Source organism: Microcaecilia unicolor, chromosome 1 (assembly GCF_901765095.1).
Source record: "Microcaecilia unicolor chromosome 1, aMicUni1.1, whole genome shotgun sequence".
Taxonomy (NCBI): Eukaryota; Metazoa; Chordata; class Amphibia; order Gymnophiona; family Siphonopidae; genus Microcaecilia; species Microcaecilia unicolor.
This window is the reverse complement of record NC_044031.1, coordinates 485,351,721-485,371,271: the sequence shown is the minus strand read 5'-3', so window position 1 is coordinate 485,371,271 and position 19,551 is coordinate 485,351,721. Positions and strand designations below refer to the sequence as shown.

General features: G+C 44.0%; 1 protein-coding gene across 1 annotated transcript in view; it reads left to right on the top strand.

Annotated features, from left to right (window-relative positions):
- The window catches only part of PRKDC (protein kinase, DNA-activated, catalytic subunit), a 490,177-nt gene that overhangs the window by 202,425 nt on the left and 268,201 nt on the right, over positions 1-19,551 (top strand). Inside the window, exons 44-48 of the mRNA XM_030214157.1 lie at positions 1,392-1,457; positions 3,395-3,467; positions 7,157-7,305; positions 8,326-8,463; positions 10,350-10,469. Coding sequence (XP_030070017.1) covers positions 1,392-1,457; positions 3,395-3,467; positions 7,157-7,305; positions 8,326-8,463; positions 10,350-10,469 — 546 coding nt within the window. The remainder of the gene's footprint in view (positions 1-1,391; positions 1,458-3,394; positions 3,468-7,156; positions 7,306-8,325; positions 8,464-10,349; positions 10,470-19,551) is intronic.

Here is a 19,551-nt window from a genome sequence, read left to right as displayed (position 1 = left end):
AGGCATACGCAGTGCTGTACACCATACACAAAAGACAGTCCCTGCTCAAAGATCTTTCAATCTAGATAAGACAGGTAAACAGAACAATGAAGGGTAGGGAAAAGAGGCGAGTATAAAGACAGGTAAACAGACAGAACAATTAAGGGTATGGAATAAAGAGGTGAGGATAAAGGACAGGGCAAATGAGTTAGGAGTCAAATGCAGTGGTTTGAGCCAAGAGAATTAGTCCTCTAGTAAACCTCTGCTCTGCTCCAGTTGGCAGCAACTTCTGCCTCTGCACATGAACCTATCAGTGGGATAACAGGCTTTGTGTCACAGTTGTAGCCGTGCCCTTATGTTCAGACCTACTGTTTCTGTGAATCTAACTCTGTGACTTCTCCAGTCTGCTTTCTTTCCTGTTCTTCTTCCTATTCGCTTTGGTCTCCCTGCTTCTGCTTCATTTCCTGTTGTTGTTCTTCCTGTTAGCCAAGCCTCGCTATGGTCTCCCTGCTTCTGCTTCATTTCCTACTTGTGACATCTTATCTCCCAAATCAGATTAGGAAAAGAGATCATCGATTGGGTGAGAGATAATAACACCTCATCCTCAAAAAGAGTGAGTTTGTAATCATGATATCCCACCCATACCCCTATAATATTGGGGTTTGTCCAGACAGCCACAGCAAAAGGCTCCACAGAAAAGCAAGGGCGAAAGAGAGCAACCCTGATATGTACCCCTGCCCCCCCCAAAAGAAACATCCCCCCCCCTCCCGTTAATTCACACACAAGGGGCCGAATAGAGAACATACATGGGAGAGATTCAAAACTTCTCTAGGGTCACACCATGAAAGGCTACACTGACTATCAAACGCTTTTTCTGCATCAATACTAAGACAAGCTGGTATCTTTTCTCTCTGTAATATAAAATTAAGGTTGATCATATGCCAAATATTGTCTGTCATTTGTCTATTCTGGATAAAACTAACCTGGTTGGGATGAATAAGCGGCAGCAAGGCAACAACCAACGTCATGACCAAGATTTTCACCACAATTTTAACATCTGTAGTAAGGACAGAAGTAGGATGGTAGGAAGAACATTCCATTTTGTCCTTATTTTCTTTTGGAATAACAGCTGTTGGGGCCATCATCAACCCTGGTGAAGGGTCCCCTTGGAGAACCACATTAATAAGATCTCATAAAAAAGGAGCTAGCTCTGAAGCAAATTTATGGTAAAACTCATTTGGAAAACCATCAATCCCTGGTGATTTATGAGATGGCAAATATTTAATGGCAGACAATACCTCCTTGAGGCTAACCAGCCAACACAATAACTCAGCTTACACCTCAGTGAACTTAGGAAGCTGGACCCTATCTAAATACTCTGATTTCAAATTAAAAAATGTATTTTATTGCAGAACCTGCTAATTTTTGAAAACCTAATTGACCTACAGCGTTGCTATACATTTCCTGTTGAAGTAGAGGTAAGTAATGAAGGTTATATATATTCACCTGTGGCTAGTCTTTTTTTGAATTTGGTGTTTTTGGCTCCCCCCCCCCCCCCCCCCAATCAGGTCACAGCTGATGGATGATGCTTGCATATATGACAGCAGTGGCGTTTCTGCGGGGGGCCAGGGCCCCCCAAATTGGTTCTGGGCCCCCAGTTTGGCTGGCGGGATTCCCCACCCCCCGCCAGCTAAAGCGTTAGTCCCGCGCTGGTCTCACATTGCCTGGCACCTTGTCCTGTTTTCAGTCACTGTGCACACTCATTTTAATGAAACTGAGCATGACCCCCGCCAGCCATGGTACCTTTGCGGCAGCGGGGGGGGAGGGGGAGGGAGGTAGTAACGGCCACAGGAAGGGCAGGCCAAAATGTGTCCACCCCATCTTGGTCTCTTGCCCCCCTCCCGTCGAGGTCTGGTTATGCCACTGTACAGTGACCCCTCTCGCATCCATGCGCCTCTCTCTCCTCTTGCTCCCATGTCCCATCATGTCCCAGTTGGCCTGGCCTAGCCTGGCCCGCCCTCTTCTCCCCTCCCCCTTCACATCCATGCTTTCGTCTCTCCCCTGCCCTCCCACTCCCATTGTTCAACTGCCCGCCCTCTTCTCTCCCCCCAACATCCCTTTTCTTTTTTTTTCTTTTTAAATTTACCTCCGTGGCGGTTCCAGCAGCGCAGCGTCAGTGAAGGAGGCAGTGCTCCCGACGTCTCTAGCCTTCCCTTCGCTGTGTCCGCCTTCTTCTGACGTCATTTCCTTGACGTCAGAAGAAGGTGGAACACAGCGAAGGGAAGGCTAGAGACGTCGGGAGCGCCGCCTCCTTCACTGACGCTGCGCTGCCGGAACCGCCACGGAGGTAAATTAAAAAGGAAAAAAAAAGAAAATGGATGTTGGGGGGGGGAGAAGAGGGCGGGAAGTTGAACAATGGGAGCGGGAGGGCGAGCGAGGTGAGCATGGTGCGGCGGCGCCCCCCAGAGGGAAGCGCCCCCCTGCCATGCTTACCTCGCTTACCCTGTTGGCATGGCCCTGATACTGCCAATCATACATTCTAATATTTATTTATTTATTTATATTTAGCTCACACCTTTTTCAGTAGTAGCTCAAGATGAGTTACATTCAGGTACACTGGGTATTTCCCTGTCCCTGGAGGGCTCACAATCTAAGTTTGTACCTGAGGCAATGGAGTGTTAAGTGACTTGCCCAAGATCACAAGGAGCAGCAGTGGGATTTGAACCATCCACTTCTGGATGTCAAGGCTGGTGCTCTAACTGCAAGACTACTCCCCCACTCCATTTTCTCCTTATTCTAAGCATTTATACACACATGCTAGTATTCTGAACATTTATGCGCAAACTATATCATAAATATTAGCACCTGTTTTATAGAATTGCTTCTTAAATAGCCAAAGGAAGCTGAATATGTGGGAGAACGCATTGGAGGGAGCATAGAGCTACCTGGAAATCAGGGTTTTAAGTATAGAAGCTGACAGATCAAAGGAAATTTTATTAATAAGTGAGCTAAAAGCACATAAATTGTATCTATATTTTCTCATAGAAAGCAGGAAACAGAACAACTCATTGCAGTTTTTAAATCAATGGGCTGTAAGTTATCAGTTCATGAGTGGCATCATTTTGGTTAAGGCAATCATTTTCAAAACACACAGACTTACAAAGTTCCATAGGTCACTGTATAACTTTGTAAATCTATGTGCTTTGACAATGAGCCTCTGTATACTGAAACTGATTGAAAGTGCTAAATAACTGCCAACAATTAATCACATAAGCAGTATAGAGTATTATGCTGTTAGTACCAGTGATATAATAATAGATTAAATAAAATCCACTTTAAAAAAGTGACTTTATAAAAATTAATTTTGATTAAAAAAAAGTAATTTAACATTAACAGCCATTTTCCCTTACTAAAGGTTCCCTTAGAGCGAAAGAAAAAGTATGTTGCAATTCGTCAGGAAGCAAGGAACACAGCAAACGGCGAGTCAGGTATAGTATCCTTTCTTTATAAAGCTTAGGAATATCGGAGATTGTTTCACAATGCTTGGTTTTCAGCCAGGGTTTAAATCTGCCTGCAGTGTTGATTACCTTTTGCTGCTGGCAGCTTTGGCAGCACAGAGTTTATGTATTAGATATGGTCCAGAAGAGACATCTGTTTTTGAACTGTGTGCTGTTGACTTTCAAACCTACATAGAAACATAGATATATGAAGGCAGCCAAAGACCAAACTGCCTATCCAGTCTGCCCTTCCATGTCATCTACTATCCCTTCCTCTCCATTAGAGATCTTGTGTGCTTGTCCCACCACCAAGGTCAGGGTGACAGGTCTGTAATTCCCAGCCTCCTTACTCCTACTTTTCTGCAAAGGGACCACACCCGCCCTTCTCCAGTCCTCTGGGACCCCTCCAGACTCTAGTGAAGCATTGAAGAGGTCAGTCAGCGGAACTGCCAGAACTTCTCCGAGTTCCTTGAGCACCCTCGGATATATCCCACCAGGCCCCATTGCTTTGTCTCCTTTTAGTTTAACTAGCTCCAGTGGCATAGCTAGGGTAGTTGACACCCGGGGCCGGTCATTTTTTAACACCCCCCCCCCCCCCCTCGAAATCCAGTACTAGGCATACCGAGAATACAAAACACTCAGGACCTATAGAGCAATTCTACCATACCATAAGCAGTAATTTGTACGAGTCACACAAGGAAAAGGAATGCATCTTAAACACTACAGTGAGCACTAGAACATCAATTCACCTATTGTAAAACGAAAACAGACAGATTAGTACAGATCGTCGATCCTGCACAGTCAGTGCCAACCGAAAGCCATGTCTTTTTCACAAATAGATACACCCTAATCCACTATAGAATAAGTAATCATAAACTTTGTATTTAGACAAAAATTAAACTGAACCCCCGATGCCAGACTCTGCATACAATGCAACACCACAAAAACAGAAAATGTCCTCTAGTACTGTGCAAAATATAAAGACAGCAGATGTAAATTTGAAAAAACTAACAAATACCAATCACCACTTTACAAATTAACAAATAGAAATAAAACAAATAATATCATTTTATTGGACTAATAACCTCCTTCCTCAGGTCAATTCAGTATAGTACTGTTAGTGTCCTATCCTGACCTGAGGAAGGGGGTTTTGTTCTCTGAAAGTAAAATGTATTAAAATTAGTCCAATAAAAAGATTACCTTATTTACATGTTCTATTATAAACATTTATTAACACAGCTACAATACTACTTTATCCTAAAGCAAAAAAATAAAAATATATATTTACAGTTCGTTGTCTCTGGTTTCTGCTTTCCTCATCTTTTCACTGTCTTCCTTCTATCCAGCATCTGTCTTCGCTCTCTCTCTGCCATCCAGTGTCTGCCCTCTCTCCCTTCCATTCACTTCTGCCCCTTCCATGCATCATCTGCCCCAGTCTGCCATCTCTCTCTCCCCCTTCCATCAACATCTGCCCTCTATCTCTGCCCCTTCATCCACCATTTGCCCCAGTCTGCCCTCTTTCTCTCTCCCCTTCCACCCACCATCTGCCCTTTCTCTCTGCCCCTTCAATCCGTCTGCCCTCCCTCTCCCATCCGTTCAGGGTCTGCTCTCCCTCACGTGCCCCCCTTCCATCCAGGATCTGTCCCCTCTCTGCCCCCTCTTTTCAGCCCCCAGTTCCAGTCCCCTTCATCCACCACATGCCTTGCATCCCCCCCTTTCAGCCCCAGACCCATTTTCCCTCCTGCCCCCTTGTCAGACCCCAGTTCCAGCTTCAGACCCCTTCTCCCATCTGAGCTCCCCCACCCTCCCTAATCCCCTTTAAGCACCCCTCTGAGCTCCCCCACCCTTCCCCAATCCCCTTCTCCCCTCTCTGAGCTTCCCCACCCTCCCTAATCCCCTTTAAGCACCCCTCTGAGCTCCCCCACCCTCCCTAACCCCCTTTAAGCACCCCTCTGAGCTCCCCCACCCTTCCCCAATCCCCTTCTCCCCTCTCTGAGCTCCCCCACCCTCCCTAATCCCCATTAAGCACCCCTCTGAGCGCCCCCACCCCTCCCCTCCTTGATGCTCTCCCACCCTCCCTAATCCCCTTTAAGCACCCCTCTGAGCGCCCCCACCCCTCCCCAATCCCCTTCTCCCCTCTGAATCCCCCGACCCGACCTGAGATCCGTTCTCCTACCCTGTCCTGCTTTAAAAAATTTTTTTCAAAGCGCCGGAAAGTGGCAGGCAGCGCGGCCTCGTGTCTGCCCTGCTAGTAAAGATCTCGCTGACGTCGTCGCCCTTCCCACATTGAGTCCCGACCCCCTCTGAGGCAACTTCCTGTTACCGCAAGGGCGGGCGGGACTCAGTGTGGGAAGGATGACGACGTCAGCGAGATCTTCTTTACTAGCAGGGCAGACGCGAGGTGCGCTGCCTGCCACTTTCCGGCGCCTCAGAAAAAAAAAAAATTTAAAGGCGGAGCAGTGGGAGAGAAGCACCCCCTCACCCGATGACACCCGGGGCGGGCCACCCCGCCCTTGCTACACCACTGACTAGCTCCTCAAGGGTACTGTCCTCGCAAGAATGGGTCTTGGTCTGTCATATATCCATCCCCTTTTTCATTTGTTTTCTACAGTCCTACCCCCGGCCTTTCATCTGTGACCACAGAACAGAAATAATTGTTAAGCAGTTCTGCTTTATCCTTATCAACTTCCATGTATTACTCACCTTGTTGATTAAAAAAATTGCTCCAGATGTGAAAAAAGAGCAAGCTAAAATTTAGTGGGGGTTATTTTTTTTTTGCTCTTTTTCTAGCGTGGAGGAGTAGCCTAGTGGTTTGTGCAGTGGACTTTAATCCTGGGAAACTGAGTTTGATTCCCACTGCAGCTCCTTGTGACTCTGGGCAAATCACTTAACCCTCCATTGCCCCTGTTACAAAATAAGTACCTGAATATATGTAAACAGCTTTGAATGTAGTTGCAAAAACCTCAGAAAGGCGGTATATCAAGTCCCATTTCCCTTTCCCTTCTGCTTTGTGTCTCACAATGGTATTATAAACCAGGAAATCCACACTCTGTTCTTGCAAACACTAAGGGGCTGGTAAATGCAGGGTGTGGGATCTCATCTGCCCTGCATTTACAATACAGGGCACACAATGCACAAGCATTGCATTATATGCCTGGGCCAATAGTGCGGGCCTTTACCATGCATGTAGCATGGCTCTGGCACTAGCAGTTGAACAGCCGCCTGTGGCATCACCACCTATTCTCAGTGTCCCCTTCTCCCAATCCCTCAATCACATGATCCAAGCTCAAACCCCACCAATACCATTAGTACCTATTTCTTTTCTATAATGGGCCACAATAGGTGTTATCCTGTTAAAGATTCCTCCACCCCCGTACACATCCCACAGTTTGATAATCTCATGCAAGTATTTATAGCTATTGTCCATGTTTTAGTAAAAAAACAAAAAACTGCCTTTTGAAGTGTCTAAGCAGGTCTCAATAGCCTTATCTGTAGTACATGTTGGAGAAAGTTTTATTCTTTATTTCATCCTAAAAGTGTTTAATTTTTTTTAACTGTTTCAATTAGGCTAATAAACCAGTGTTTCTTTGAGTGTATTTGTTTCTTTGTCATTCTAGAAGTTTTAATCAGTTAGAGGAACAGGTGTTTGAATTGAGAAATACAATTTTTCTTCTATTTAGATGCACCTCATTATTTGTCGTCTCAATCATATATGGCGGACAGTAGTCTGAGGGAGGAGATGAGTCAATTTGATTTCTCCACTGGTGTTCAGAGCTTTTCATATAGCTCACAAGACCCAACAGCTGCTCAGTTTCATTCCAGGAAAAGGGTAAAGGGTTGATTTCAGTGTTCATTGTTTGCAGTGGGAGAAGATGGATGTGCAAGTTATATATATATATTTTTAAAGTTGCAGTATATCTTGACTGTCTCAGTTTTGGTAGTAATTATACTGAATGAGCTAAAAGCTTGTGATTGCATCATTAAACGCTCTGCATTATTAAGCTCTCTGCTCTTTTATTTCTTAGTAAATGTCATGTGCACCTTCTTAACTGCTTTGTATCATGTCCCATTTTACACAATATAAACATCAGAATCGAGATGTCTGTTGGGATGTGCTCAGTTTTGGTGGTATTTAAGAATGTAATAATTTGCCATACTGGGTCAGACCAGTGGCCGTCCTAGCCCAGTACCCTTCTTCCAACAGTGGCCAATCCAGGTCACAAGTACCTGGTAGAAACCTAAATAATAGTAACATTCCATGCTACCAATCCCAGGGCAAGCAGTGGCTTCCTCCATGTCTATCTCAATAGCAGTGCTTTTTCTAAAATATCTGCAGGGGTGTATGTGCATTTTGCTAGAACATGCAGAGGGAGCCAGCTCTGAACTGATGTAATGATATAGCGCTAGAAAAAGAGCAAAAAAGTAACCCTCACTAAATTTTAGTTTGCTCTTTTTTCACATCTGGAGCAATTTTTTAATCAACAATTTGTGCATGTGCCCACTGCAGTACCCTTCATAGCACAATGGTTTAACACTGATGTTTCTTAATGCATCAGGAGTAAGAAAAACTGGAAAATCTAGAGTAAACCATTTCTAGAGGGTATCACAGTTTACTGTATCAGTCTGTTGGTAGTTACCATTTTTTTGTGCATGCTAATTTGTGTGACATTTAGTCTGATGCCATGTTGGGATCCCTATCAGTGCTTGGATCATTTTCTTGGAAAAGCTGTCCAGGTCTTCCAGTGATGTATATGATGTAAGTCACATGACCCACATAAGTGACTCCATTGAGCTACTCTCATTGGAGAACAAGTATTAAAGATAAATAACTTCAGTTTTATTTCCATAGGAGCATCCAGAATTCACTGTTCAAGAAGATGTTATGGAGTTTGAGATGGATGAACTCAATCAGCATGAGTGTATGGCAGCTATGACTGGCCTTATTAAATACATGCAGAAAACTCAGATCACACCCAAAGTAGAAGAGGTAAATTCCTAGTTGTTTTTAGCCAATAGAATTCATAACCTTTAGTTCCCTGTATTAGATCGAATTCATGAAAAGCATAGGACACATTATAAAAGAAGAAAAGTTCTTGATATAAATGTTCTAGATATAACTATCTTTCAAAACAACTCGCATATGTTACTTTTATATCAGGCTTAGTGATAAAAAAGTACAACAAATGGGATACACTTGAGACAGAGCTCACTTTAAACAGGATATAACTGTATAATTTGTATTGTTTGATTATTGCCTCTTCAGGATAATGGCCAGATGACATGGATGATTACAAACAATGTGGATGTTTTAATCTTTACACAGATTTTGAAAGAGAAATTGCCTGTATTGTTTGTTTGAAAATCATCAAATGCAAAGTACATATAATAGAAAGTCTCTTTTTAAAAAAAACAAAACAAGCAAAAAAAAAAATAAACTCTAACATGTCAAGTCTTTCTTTATACTCAAAGGTAAAACATGATAGCAGGAGGAAAAGAAGAGTAACTGATCCAGTCTGTCCATCCACATTAACTGCTCAGCTCTACAATCCCATCTTCTTCCTTGGAGATCCTCTGCTTTTCCCATGCTGGCGTGAATTTAGATATTGTTCTTGTTTCCACCACCTACTCTAAGAACTTCTTTTTTGCATTTACCACTCTTTCTGTAAAGAAATATCTTCTCATTACTCCCAAGTCACGGAATAGATTAAAATTAAGTGGGATGGATAAGTTCAAATCCTGAGGTCCTTCAGTGACTAAGTCTTAATTAGTCAGCAGAAAATTGTTGCCCATTTTTATGTTAGTAGAACTGTGCACAAGAAAATGATAGTTTGTGTCACCAAATCTGTGTCACCAAAGATAGTGAAATTTGTTCCTCAGCAGGAAAGAGTGAGTTCTGACAAGGTAACCCAATAAGAGAATGAGGAACTGCTTTTATTTACTGTACCAGACAAAAAGACAGGCAGACCCCTGCAAACAGAGAAATCAAAACAAATGAGCTAGGGTATCTATCATGGAAAACAAACACTTGCCCATGTAAAAATAATCTCATGTAACAAATAGATAAACTTTTAATTTATACAACAATATGATGCTCATTTTCAAATCAGATGGCCTAAATAAATGGACCATCTGCTGAAAAACGTCCAAATCGCAATTTCAAATGGCAGAATTTGGACTGTTTACACTACAGTTTGACCAGATAGCAAGGGGGCATGTTGGAGGTGTGTTTTAAGCAGGATGTGTGGAATATTTTGCTAATACCCATGATCTTACATAGTAATCTGTTATGACGCAGGCTGCAATAATTCATAACAAGAACAGAAAACTATTGGATTGATATTCAGCAGTTCTTATCTGAATAGGGATGGCTCCGATCCAGATAAGTCCTGCTCACCAGGTATATATTGTATTTTTAGTGGCATAATCTAGATATGTTAGGGTGGCCTGTCACAGTCTGCTATCCATGTAAAGTTAGGACAGCAAAAAGGCTGTCCTAAGTTTATTCAGATGGTTATCCTGGTACCAGTCTCGGTATTTCTAGTACATGGAAATGTTCCTGTGGCCACTTTTATACTCTGATGTTCAGTTCTAATATCCAGGTTTGGCCCAGTGATGAACAACCAGGTATAAAAAACCTGCAGCGGTCAGTGTTTAAAAAAACTATTGACCATTGCGGGCTGAGTATTAATTCCAGCATTTTCATTTAATTGAACAGCTTCTTTGAAAGGAAAAGATGGTGATTTTTCTGTGGATGGGCAGCCTGGATGGGCCATTTGGTTTTTATCTGCCGTTATGTTTCTTATATCGCACTCTATTTCATGGTGTTAAATATAAACTGTTTATTTCAGCTATTATCTGACATTTTGTTTTCAGGGAACAGTTCCACAAGACCTCCCTCCATGGATGAAGTTTCTCCATGGCAAGCTGGGGAATACATCAACACCTTTAAACATTCGCCTTTTCATAGCAAAACTTATTGCTAATACAGAAGACGTGAGTAATAGAATAATTGTTTTATAACTTCCTTGAAATGTTTTTCTTTAGTCTGGTTATTTTTCAGTTAAATAGCGTACAGTGTACTCCTAATCTCTTATAGATCCACTTAGCATCCACTTAGCACTGCCATGACTATCAGCTCCCATAAGAATCGGAATGTTTGCCAATATGGCAGAGTTTCAAGTGTCTCCCTGTCACATCTTTGACCAAGAAAGTTTTAATAGTGACTACATGGTATATCTGCATGTGACTGCACTGTATATTTGCTTTAGGAAAATCGGATAACCTTTATTGTATTGAAACTTTTAGTGCAAGGATTTGTATAGTGATAACAAACTGAATCTCCCCTATTAAATTTCAGTGTACAGCCTTTTGTGGACACCTGATAAGTACATAAGTGTTGCCATACTGGGACAGACCGAAAGTCCATCAAGCCCAGAATCCTGTTTCTAACAGTGGCCAATCCAGGTTACAAGTACCTGGCAAGATCCCAAAACAGTACAATACATTTTATGTTGCTTAACCTAGCTGTGGATTTTATTCGTCTATCTTAATAATCATCATTTATTCCTTTTATGTACCGTTTCTTATTGCAATTACAAAACAGAGCGGTTTACATTGAAAAATACATCTCATAACCAAACAAATAGGAACTCCAGTCAATAATAGGAAAGCACAACAAACCAAAAAATAATAAGAACATAACTAATAAAACAGTTATCTTTTCTTTTAGGAAGATATCCAAGCCTTTTTAAAACCCCGCTAAGCTAACTGCCTTTACCATATTGTCTGGCAACGAATTCCAGAGTTGAATTGCACGTTGAGTGAAGAAATATTTTCTACAATTTGTTTTAAAGTTACTGTTTTGTAGCTCCATTGTGTGCCCCGTAGTCCTAGTATTGTTGGAAAGAGTAAACAAATGATTCACATCTATCTGTTCCACTCCATTCATTACTTTATAGACCTTTATCATATCTCCCCTCAGTCATCTTTTCTCCAAGCTGAAGAGCCCTAGCTTCTTTAGCCCTTTCCTCATAGGGAAGTTATCCCATTCCCTTAATCAATTTCGTTGCTCTTTTTATTTACCTTTTCTAATTCCACTATATCTTTTTTGAGATGCGGTGACCTCTGTAGAGAAGAAAAATGTATGTCCTGGTGGAATGCTCTTTGTAGAGAGATTAGGATAGAAACAGATCACAGCAAGTTTTGGAAAGTTAGTATGACAAGGTTGGGTGGTTAAATGTAGAGGGAGGAGAATAGTAAAGATCTTTGCAGGGCAGGTGATGTATATTTTATGTATGTTTAGTTGTAAACTGCCTTGTTTTAATATTTTTATTATTAATAGTGGTATATAAGAATTTTTAATAAAGATAAAATATGAAGATTATCTGTCATCAGTGAAGAGCGTTTTTTTTAAATTGAAAAGACCTAGATAGCTTTTATTGGCCCACATGGCATTTGATAGACCTTCGAAGTCCCCATTTCTTTTTCTTTTTTTATTTTGTACAAGAATTTTACTAAATGTTACTTCATTCTCTGTACAGAGAAATGTTACTCTATGAGCCACCTCAATCAGATTTTCACTCCCTTACACTCTTTAGACAGGCTTGCTTTGATTTCTACAAAGCAATGTGAAGAGTTTGGCTTCTAGAAAGGTATTCACGCAAAAATCTCATGAGTTCAAATAGAGAATATTTGCCATCTGGTTTAAAGACAAAGCCCTGTATTTTTGTTCAGTTCAAAAGCTTGACTACCTTCTGCATCTGTCAGGGTTCTGTCTCAAAACCCCCATCTCTGTACAGCTTTTAGCTGTTTTATTTATGCAGAGCTAGCATTACAAACAGAACATAACCAACACAACATAACCAAAGACTGCAACGGACATTACCTGACTTTTCTTCCCCCTTTCCCTCTCTAAGTTCCCCCCAACTGTCTGCTACCATACATATACCTCATTATACCACAATATCACTTTGTATTCATTCATACTATGTATTTGTTCAAACCATAATCAGCTAACACCGTTAACGGTTATATGCAAGCCACATTGAGCCTGCAAAAGGTGGGAAAATGTGGAATACAAATGTAACAAATAAATAAATTAACCAAAGCTTTCCATTAAGCTACATGCAATCTCCTGAGACCTAGCTAATGAAAGCCCCTTTTGAACCTCTTATGACATCTGAACTCACATTTTAGGTGATGGCCACCTAAGTGTCAGAACTCCTAGTCCTAGTGTTAACACAGTTTATCACCATTGGGTAGTATTAGCACACACATCCCAACTTCCTCCCTAAAGTGATAATTAATTTTTATTTATTTATTTGTATCCCACATTTTCCCACCTATTTGCATGCTCAGTGTGGCTTACATTGTTCTGCCCTGGCTATTGCCATGGCTGAATAGAAATACAATTAATAATAATAACACAAGAATATGAGTAACATCAATATATATAAATGGCGAGTGTCGTACTCACTCGCAAATGTGCAGTAGAGACCCTCTCTGCCCCGCCCCCGCGTCAATACGTGATGACGAGGGCAGAACAGAGAGGGTCTCTACTGCGCATTTGCGAGGGACACCGCCGTCGCTAACACTCCCACCACCCACCTTCCACCCGGTCGGGCCCTCGCTCCGCTATTGAAACAGCGAGGGCACACAGCTCTGCTGAGCTGCCGTCGGCCTTCCTTCTTCTTCTCTGCCTGTGTCCCGCCCTCGATGTCGTTACGTCAAACGAGGTGCGGGACACAGGCAGAGAAGAAGGAAGGCCACGGCAGCTCAGCAGTAGAGCTGTGTGCTGCGTGCCCTCGCTGTTTCAATAGCGGAGCGAGGGCTCAACCGGGTGGAAGGTGGGTGGCGACGGCTCTGGGGGCAGGGAGAGACGAACTCGGAGGGGGAGCGGCAGCGGCAAACTCGGCGGCGGGGTGGGGGGGGGCCTTTCAACCTCCCCCCCTCCTATACTAGCCCGTTTTTACGGGCTGAACGGCTAGTAGTGGAATAAAACATTAGGTATAACAAGATCAATAATGAAATAACAGTTAAAACAGTAAGGTACTAGAGTTCAAGTGATGGGGTCATTATGATATGTTCTATTGAAGAGATAGGTCTTCAGTGATTTCCGAAAATTGATAAGGTCACTTATTTTTTTCACATCAAGTGGTAATGCATTCCAAAGCTGCGTTCCTATGTAATGTATACCTTAACCAGTTTATTGTTCTTAGAATATTTTTTTGTATGAAATTCCTGTTTTTTTCTGGATTGTAAGAGCTTTCACTTTTCTTCTTGAGCAGGCCAAAACCCAAGGAATATCTATCCAGCATTTGTTACTCTATCTTAACTATATTTTCCTTCTTATACCTTTTGCTGTCTGTTAAAATGTTTTATTACATATTGTGTTGACATTGTAAGTAATATACTATGCCATACTTTGTATTGTTGTTTGAATATTTTTACTGCTGTAGTTGTCTGTTGCTTATGTTTGACTTATTCTTGCTGTACACCGCCTTGAGTGAATTCCTTCAAAAAGGCGGTAAATAAATCCTAATAAATATAATTACATAAATGTCTTAAGACTCTTAACAAGCCTGGCCTTGCTGTAACCCATTGGATAGTAGATTGTATCATCTTTGTTCTGCCCAAGCAAGTCTGACTTAGGACATCTCAGTTCTCATGATGTCAGAACCACGGCTGCTTTGGCGGCCAATTTTTGATATTCCACCTTAGAGACAGGCCATCAAGGCAGTATATAATATAATAGACATAAAACTCACTAACACTGAAATACAATACAGTGAGAGAGAAGAAAATAAACTTCCTTGTAGTTCTCCCTTGCATCCATCACGGTGGCCATACAGTACAAGCAAATGATGCGGTGGAAAATTGGTTGTCAAAAGCTTTCCAAAACAAATGTGTTTTGAGAGCAGTCTTAAATGTCTTAAGTGTTGCTTCAAAGGAGCCCCATTGTGGCACCATGGCCTTCCTCTGCTCATCTAGCTCTCCAGTCTTTGGGATCTGACACCACCACCCTCCTTCCCCCTCCCACGGATCGCAGTCTCTGGGATCTGTTAGCATCTATTGAGAAAATTTTTAAGGCTGTGATGTGGACCCCTAGCCATGCATTTACTTCCCTTTATTGTTTAAATACGCCCTATGTAACCGTAGGTTTGGTCAGTCTTTTTTTCCAGGGGCTTTTTGAAGATAGAATCCAACTTTAATAACCAGAAATCAACCTGAAATATTAAACATACAGTGCAAACGTTCATTATTCCCTCACAATGTATTGCCATTGTTTTCTTTAAGTGGAAACCTAACATGTTCTTCATGGACAGCAAGGTAATTGACCACATGCTCCCTCCCCCTTACCATTTTAAAGTGAGTTGGCGTTTTAAGCTATTATATTTGATTCAGGAGGCCTTCGCTGAGTTTGTGAAGTAGCTAAGTAAATGTAACTAGTTACTGTACTTAAGTAAATGTTTTGTGTGTCTTGTAGAGAAGTACAGAAAACATTTGTTACTTTTACTGAAGTAATACCGCCAATTTTGACTACTTTTACTCAGTTATATCTGATGCTTGCAGTTAAAAGTAAAAGCAGAAGTGAGATGTAAATGATGCTTCCTCATAAACCAAAAAACACCAAAGCTAGGAACAGGATTTCATGCAAACAGTGGACAACATCCGAGGGCCATTACCCACCTTCTAAAGCCAACAGGAAGATCTGCTAATTGAATTTTAAGTTTCTACTCCATTGAATCTCCCGAATCCACCTTCGAGACTCTTATGGGAAGAGCAGACGCCCGGACCTAGTGTGCATATATCGATGACGTCACCTGTAGCTAGGGTAAAAGGACGCTGAAGGGGCACATCCCGCCCCTTTGTTCAACTTCAGGAGCAACTTAGGCAGATAGTCCAGTGGTGTTTATTTGGGTAGTTGTGTTGACTTCTTTATACACTGGAGTGAGTAGATTGTTTGAATTTTATTTTTCAGTATGTATTGGCTAAGCTTCTGCTATTTTTGTATTGTGGGGATGGGTACAGTTGGGAGCGAACAAATAATGTTGTGACAGAAAATTTGCAGTAGTTTAGCATGTACAAGACACCAATTTATCTGTTTCCATTTAGATATGAGCATAGCTTTGTAGTGCAATAGGAAGATCTGTTACCATATACAATACAATACAATAGTCTGAGGAAAATTGGTATAGAATTAGTGACAAATAGATGTTTAGCAAGTCCAGACTCCTCTTCTGTCCCTGTTCCCTGTACTTATATTAATGTTAGATCAGATGGTGGTAAGACAGATTATTAGGGAATGGATTGAGTTGGAATAGCTGGGCTTGGTGTTTTTATTTTATTATACGTTTTTTATTGACGTTTCAAGAATTACCAATCAACAATGGGCAATGAATTTAAGCAGATAGCAGAGAATACAGATATATAAAGTAACCCAGCAACACCAAAAATCATAACACATAACATCTCAATATAAACCTCCCACCTATCCCTCCCCGCTTCTTTCTCATAATATCATCACATGTTATTGAACATCTTGATCATTTATCATAATAAAGTGGACTCTTGCAGTTAGTGTCAAAATAAGGTGTCCACAATCTCAGGAAACAGCACTTGACTGGGCATCCCCTTCACTGAAAGGTGCTCTGTGATCAGAAGTTCATGCATTTTGGATCTTCATTGGGTCAAAGTAGGTGGATCGGGTTGAATCCATTGGAGCAAAATACAAAGTTTTGCAATTAAAAAGGCTTTGCGGAAAAATAAGCTAATGAGTAGAGATTTCTCGTGAATGTATGACACATCATCTAATAGGCTTGCCTTTGGTCTAATAGTCCATTGACTGCAATACATTCCTATTCCATATCATCAAGCTGATCAATCCATAGACTGGTGGGTTGTGTCCATCTACCAGCAGGTGGAGATAGAGAGCAAACTTTTGCCTCCCTATATGTGGTCATGTGCTGCCGGAAACTCCTCAGTATGTTCTCTATCTCAGCAGGTGGTGGTCACACACAGCAGCAGCTCTGGCTAGGCCTCCAAGCCTAATCCTTAGGTTTTGTTGAGGCCTGGGGTTGAGGGCTCTTTTGAGCAAGTGCAAACCTGGTGGTGCCAGGTCCCTCCTTTTCTCCCCCCTCCCGCTGGCTCCGTTTAAAAAAAAAAAAAAAAAAAATTTAAACGTCTTTAAAGGCGTTTAATTCGACGTTTCTTTAAACGTTCATTGCAGCTACTCACTGGGACACCAGTTCGTTACAGCTCGGAGCGGCAAGCAGGTAATTTTACCTTTTTATAGCGGGCAGGGGGTTCCCCGATTCTTCTCCTCGTGGCATATGGCGTCGGAGGGCGAGGGCGCAAAGGGTCGCTCCCCGGATCGCTGGAGCGCTTCTAGAGGGGATGCGGGGGTTTTACAACCTGATTCGCCCTTGATGGGTGACAGTTTAGTGACCGATGAATGTCCCGGTCGTTCCTCCGGCGTGGCGGTTTTTTCCGCCATAAACGCCCATCCCCCGCTCCTCGCCTCCGCCATCTTGGCCGGCCACGCGGCTCGGACGGCTTCTTCGTGGGCCGCCCTTGAGGTTGGAGACATTAATGCCATGAACGCCCTTAATTTGGGCGACGGCACAAGCGGCTAAAGTTAAGCGCCGTTCTTCCCGCGCGGGTCCTTCGCGGAGTTTCGCGCCGGACGCCATTTTGGATGCGCAGCATGTCTCTCCCCCGCTATTGCGAGCGCCGGTTGAGAGTGCGTCTAGGGCTGTTGCCCAGGCTGCGGAAGTGCACAGTCTGGGGGGTTTCTCCCCCGAGTTTGTTTTGCTGCTGCATCAGGCTTTCCTCATGCAAAACGCTGCCCCTGCTCCCTCTTCTGATAAAGAGGTTGAGGTTCTCAGAGGTAAACGCCCTCGGGTGGATTTCCAGGCCTTGGAGGACTTTGTCTCCTCCGATGTAGATGAGGGCAGCGTGTCTGAGGTCTCCCAACGGTCCTTTGCGGATTCCTTGGAGGAGATAGATCCCCGCTCGGATGGAGCGGATGACCCCTCTGCAGCGCGGCTTTTTAGCCCAGAGGATTTGCCCAACCTGTTTTTACAGGCCATGGACACTTTGAAGATTTCCTCTCCGGAGGACGTCTCTCCCTCAGCCCCTGTTGGCTCTGCCATTATGCTGGGGACGAAGCGCCCGCCTAGATCCTTCCACGTGCATGATGCCGTGCACACCTTAATTGCGGCTCAATAGGATGTCCCGGAAACGAGCCTTAAAGTGGCTAGGGCTATGTCCCGCCTCTATCCTTTGGCTGTGAGTGAACGTGAGGCCTATCTGTGGCCTACCGTGGATTTTTTAATCACTGCGGTGACTAAGAAAACGGCGTTGCCGGTGGAAGGTGGCACGGCCCTAAAGGACGCCCAAGACAGAAGATTGGAGGCGGCCTTAAGGTCGTCCTTTGAGGCAGCTGCTTTAAGTTTGCAGGCCTCAGTTTGCGGCTCCTATGTGGCCAGGGCGTGCCTGACTATGGTGCAGCGGGCTTCCCCCTCGGATCTTTCCTTGAGGGCTGATTGGCCGGCCCTGGAATCGGGCTTAGCCTATTTGGCAGACTTGCTGTATGATGTCTTGAGAGCCTCAGCTAAAGGCATGGCTCAGACAGTCTCTGCGCGGCGGTGGCTTCGGCTGAAACATTGGTCTGCTGACCACGCCTCTAAATCCCGCCTGGCTAGATTGCCTTTTAAAGGCAAGCTGCTCTTTGGGGTCGAGCTGGACAAAATCGTGACCGATCTCGGCACGTCTAAGGGCAAGAAATTACCAGAGGTCAGGGCTCGGGCTAGTACTCGTCCCGGTACCTCCAGAGGACGGTTGCTGGAAGCCCGTCGGTACCGCCCGGGCAAGTCGGGTTCCTCTGCCCCCTCTTCCTTCAAGAGGAATTTCTCCCCCAAGCAGCATTCCTTTCGCAGAGACCGCCGTCCCGGAGGTGCTCCCTCCGGTCCTCCCCCAGGGTCTCGTACCCAATGACGGGGCCTTGGTCCACGCCCCAGTGCAGATTGGAGGACGGCTGTCCTCGTTTCTGGGCGAGTGGACCACTATAACTTCAGACGCGTGGGTGCTGGAAATCATCAGAGACGGCTACAAGCTAGAGTTCTGCCAACCCTTAAGAGACGGGTTTGTACTCTCTCCCTGCAAGTCTCCGGTCAAGCTGTGGCAGTGCAGCAGACCTTGGACAACCTGATCCGCCTGGGTGCGGTCGTTCCGGTGCCAAAAAATCAGATTGGCAAGGGACGTTACTCCATTTACTTTGTGGTTCCAAAGAAAGGAGGTTCTGTCCGGCCTATCCTCGACCTCAAAGGGGTCAATCGGGCCTGGAAAGTGAGGCACTTTCGCATGGAGACTCTCCGCTCTGTTATAGCGGCAGTGAAGGCAGGAGAGTTCTTGGCTTCCTTGGACATCAAGGAAGCGTACCTGCATATTCCCATCTGGCCTCCTCTCCAACGCTTTCTGCGTTTTACAGTCCTGAGACGACACTTCCAGTTCAGAGCCCTCCCTTTCGGGTTGGCTACTGCTCCGCGGACCTTTTCCAAAGTAATGGGGGTCATAGCGGCCTTCCTGCTAAAGGAAGGAGTACAAGTCCATCCTTATCTGGACGACTGGTTGATCCGAGCCCCCTCTTATGCAGAGTGCGGCAAAGCTATGGACCGGGTAGTTGCTCTTGTGAGCTCCCTGGGATGGATCATCAACTGGAAGAAGAGCCAGCTGCGCCCGACTCAGTCCCTGGAGTATCTGGGAGTTCGATTCGACACCCAAGTGGGCAGAGTGTTCCTGCCAGACAATCGGATTGTCAAGCTTCAGGCTCAGGTGGACTAGTTCCTAGTAGCCTCTCCTATTCGGGCTTGGGACTACGTGCAGCTGTTGGGCTCTATGACGGCCACGATGGAAGTAGTGCCCTGGGCCAGGGCTCATATGAGACCACTACAGCTATCTCTGCTGCTGCGCTGGACTCCGATGTCGGAGGATTATGCTGTGCGCCTTCCCGTGGACCCAGCAGTGCGCAAGGCGCTGAGCTGGTGGACGCAGACAGACAAGTTGTCTGCAGGAT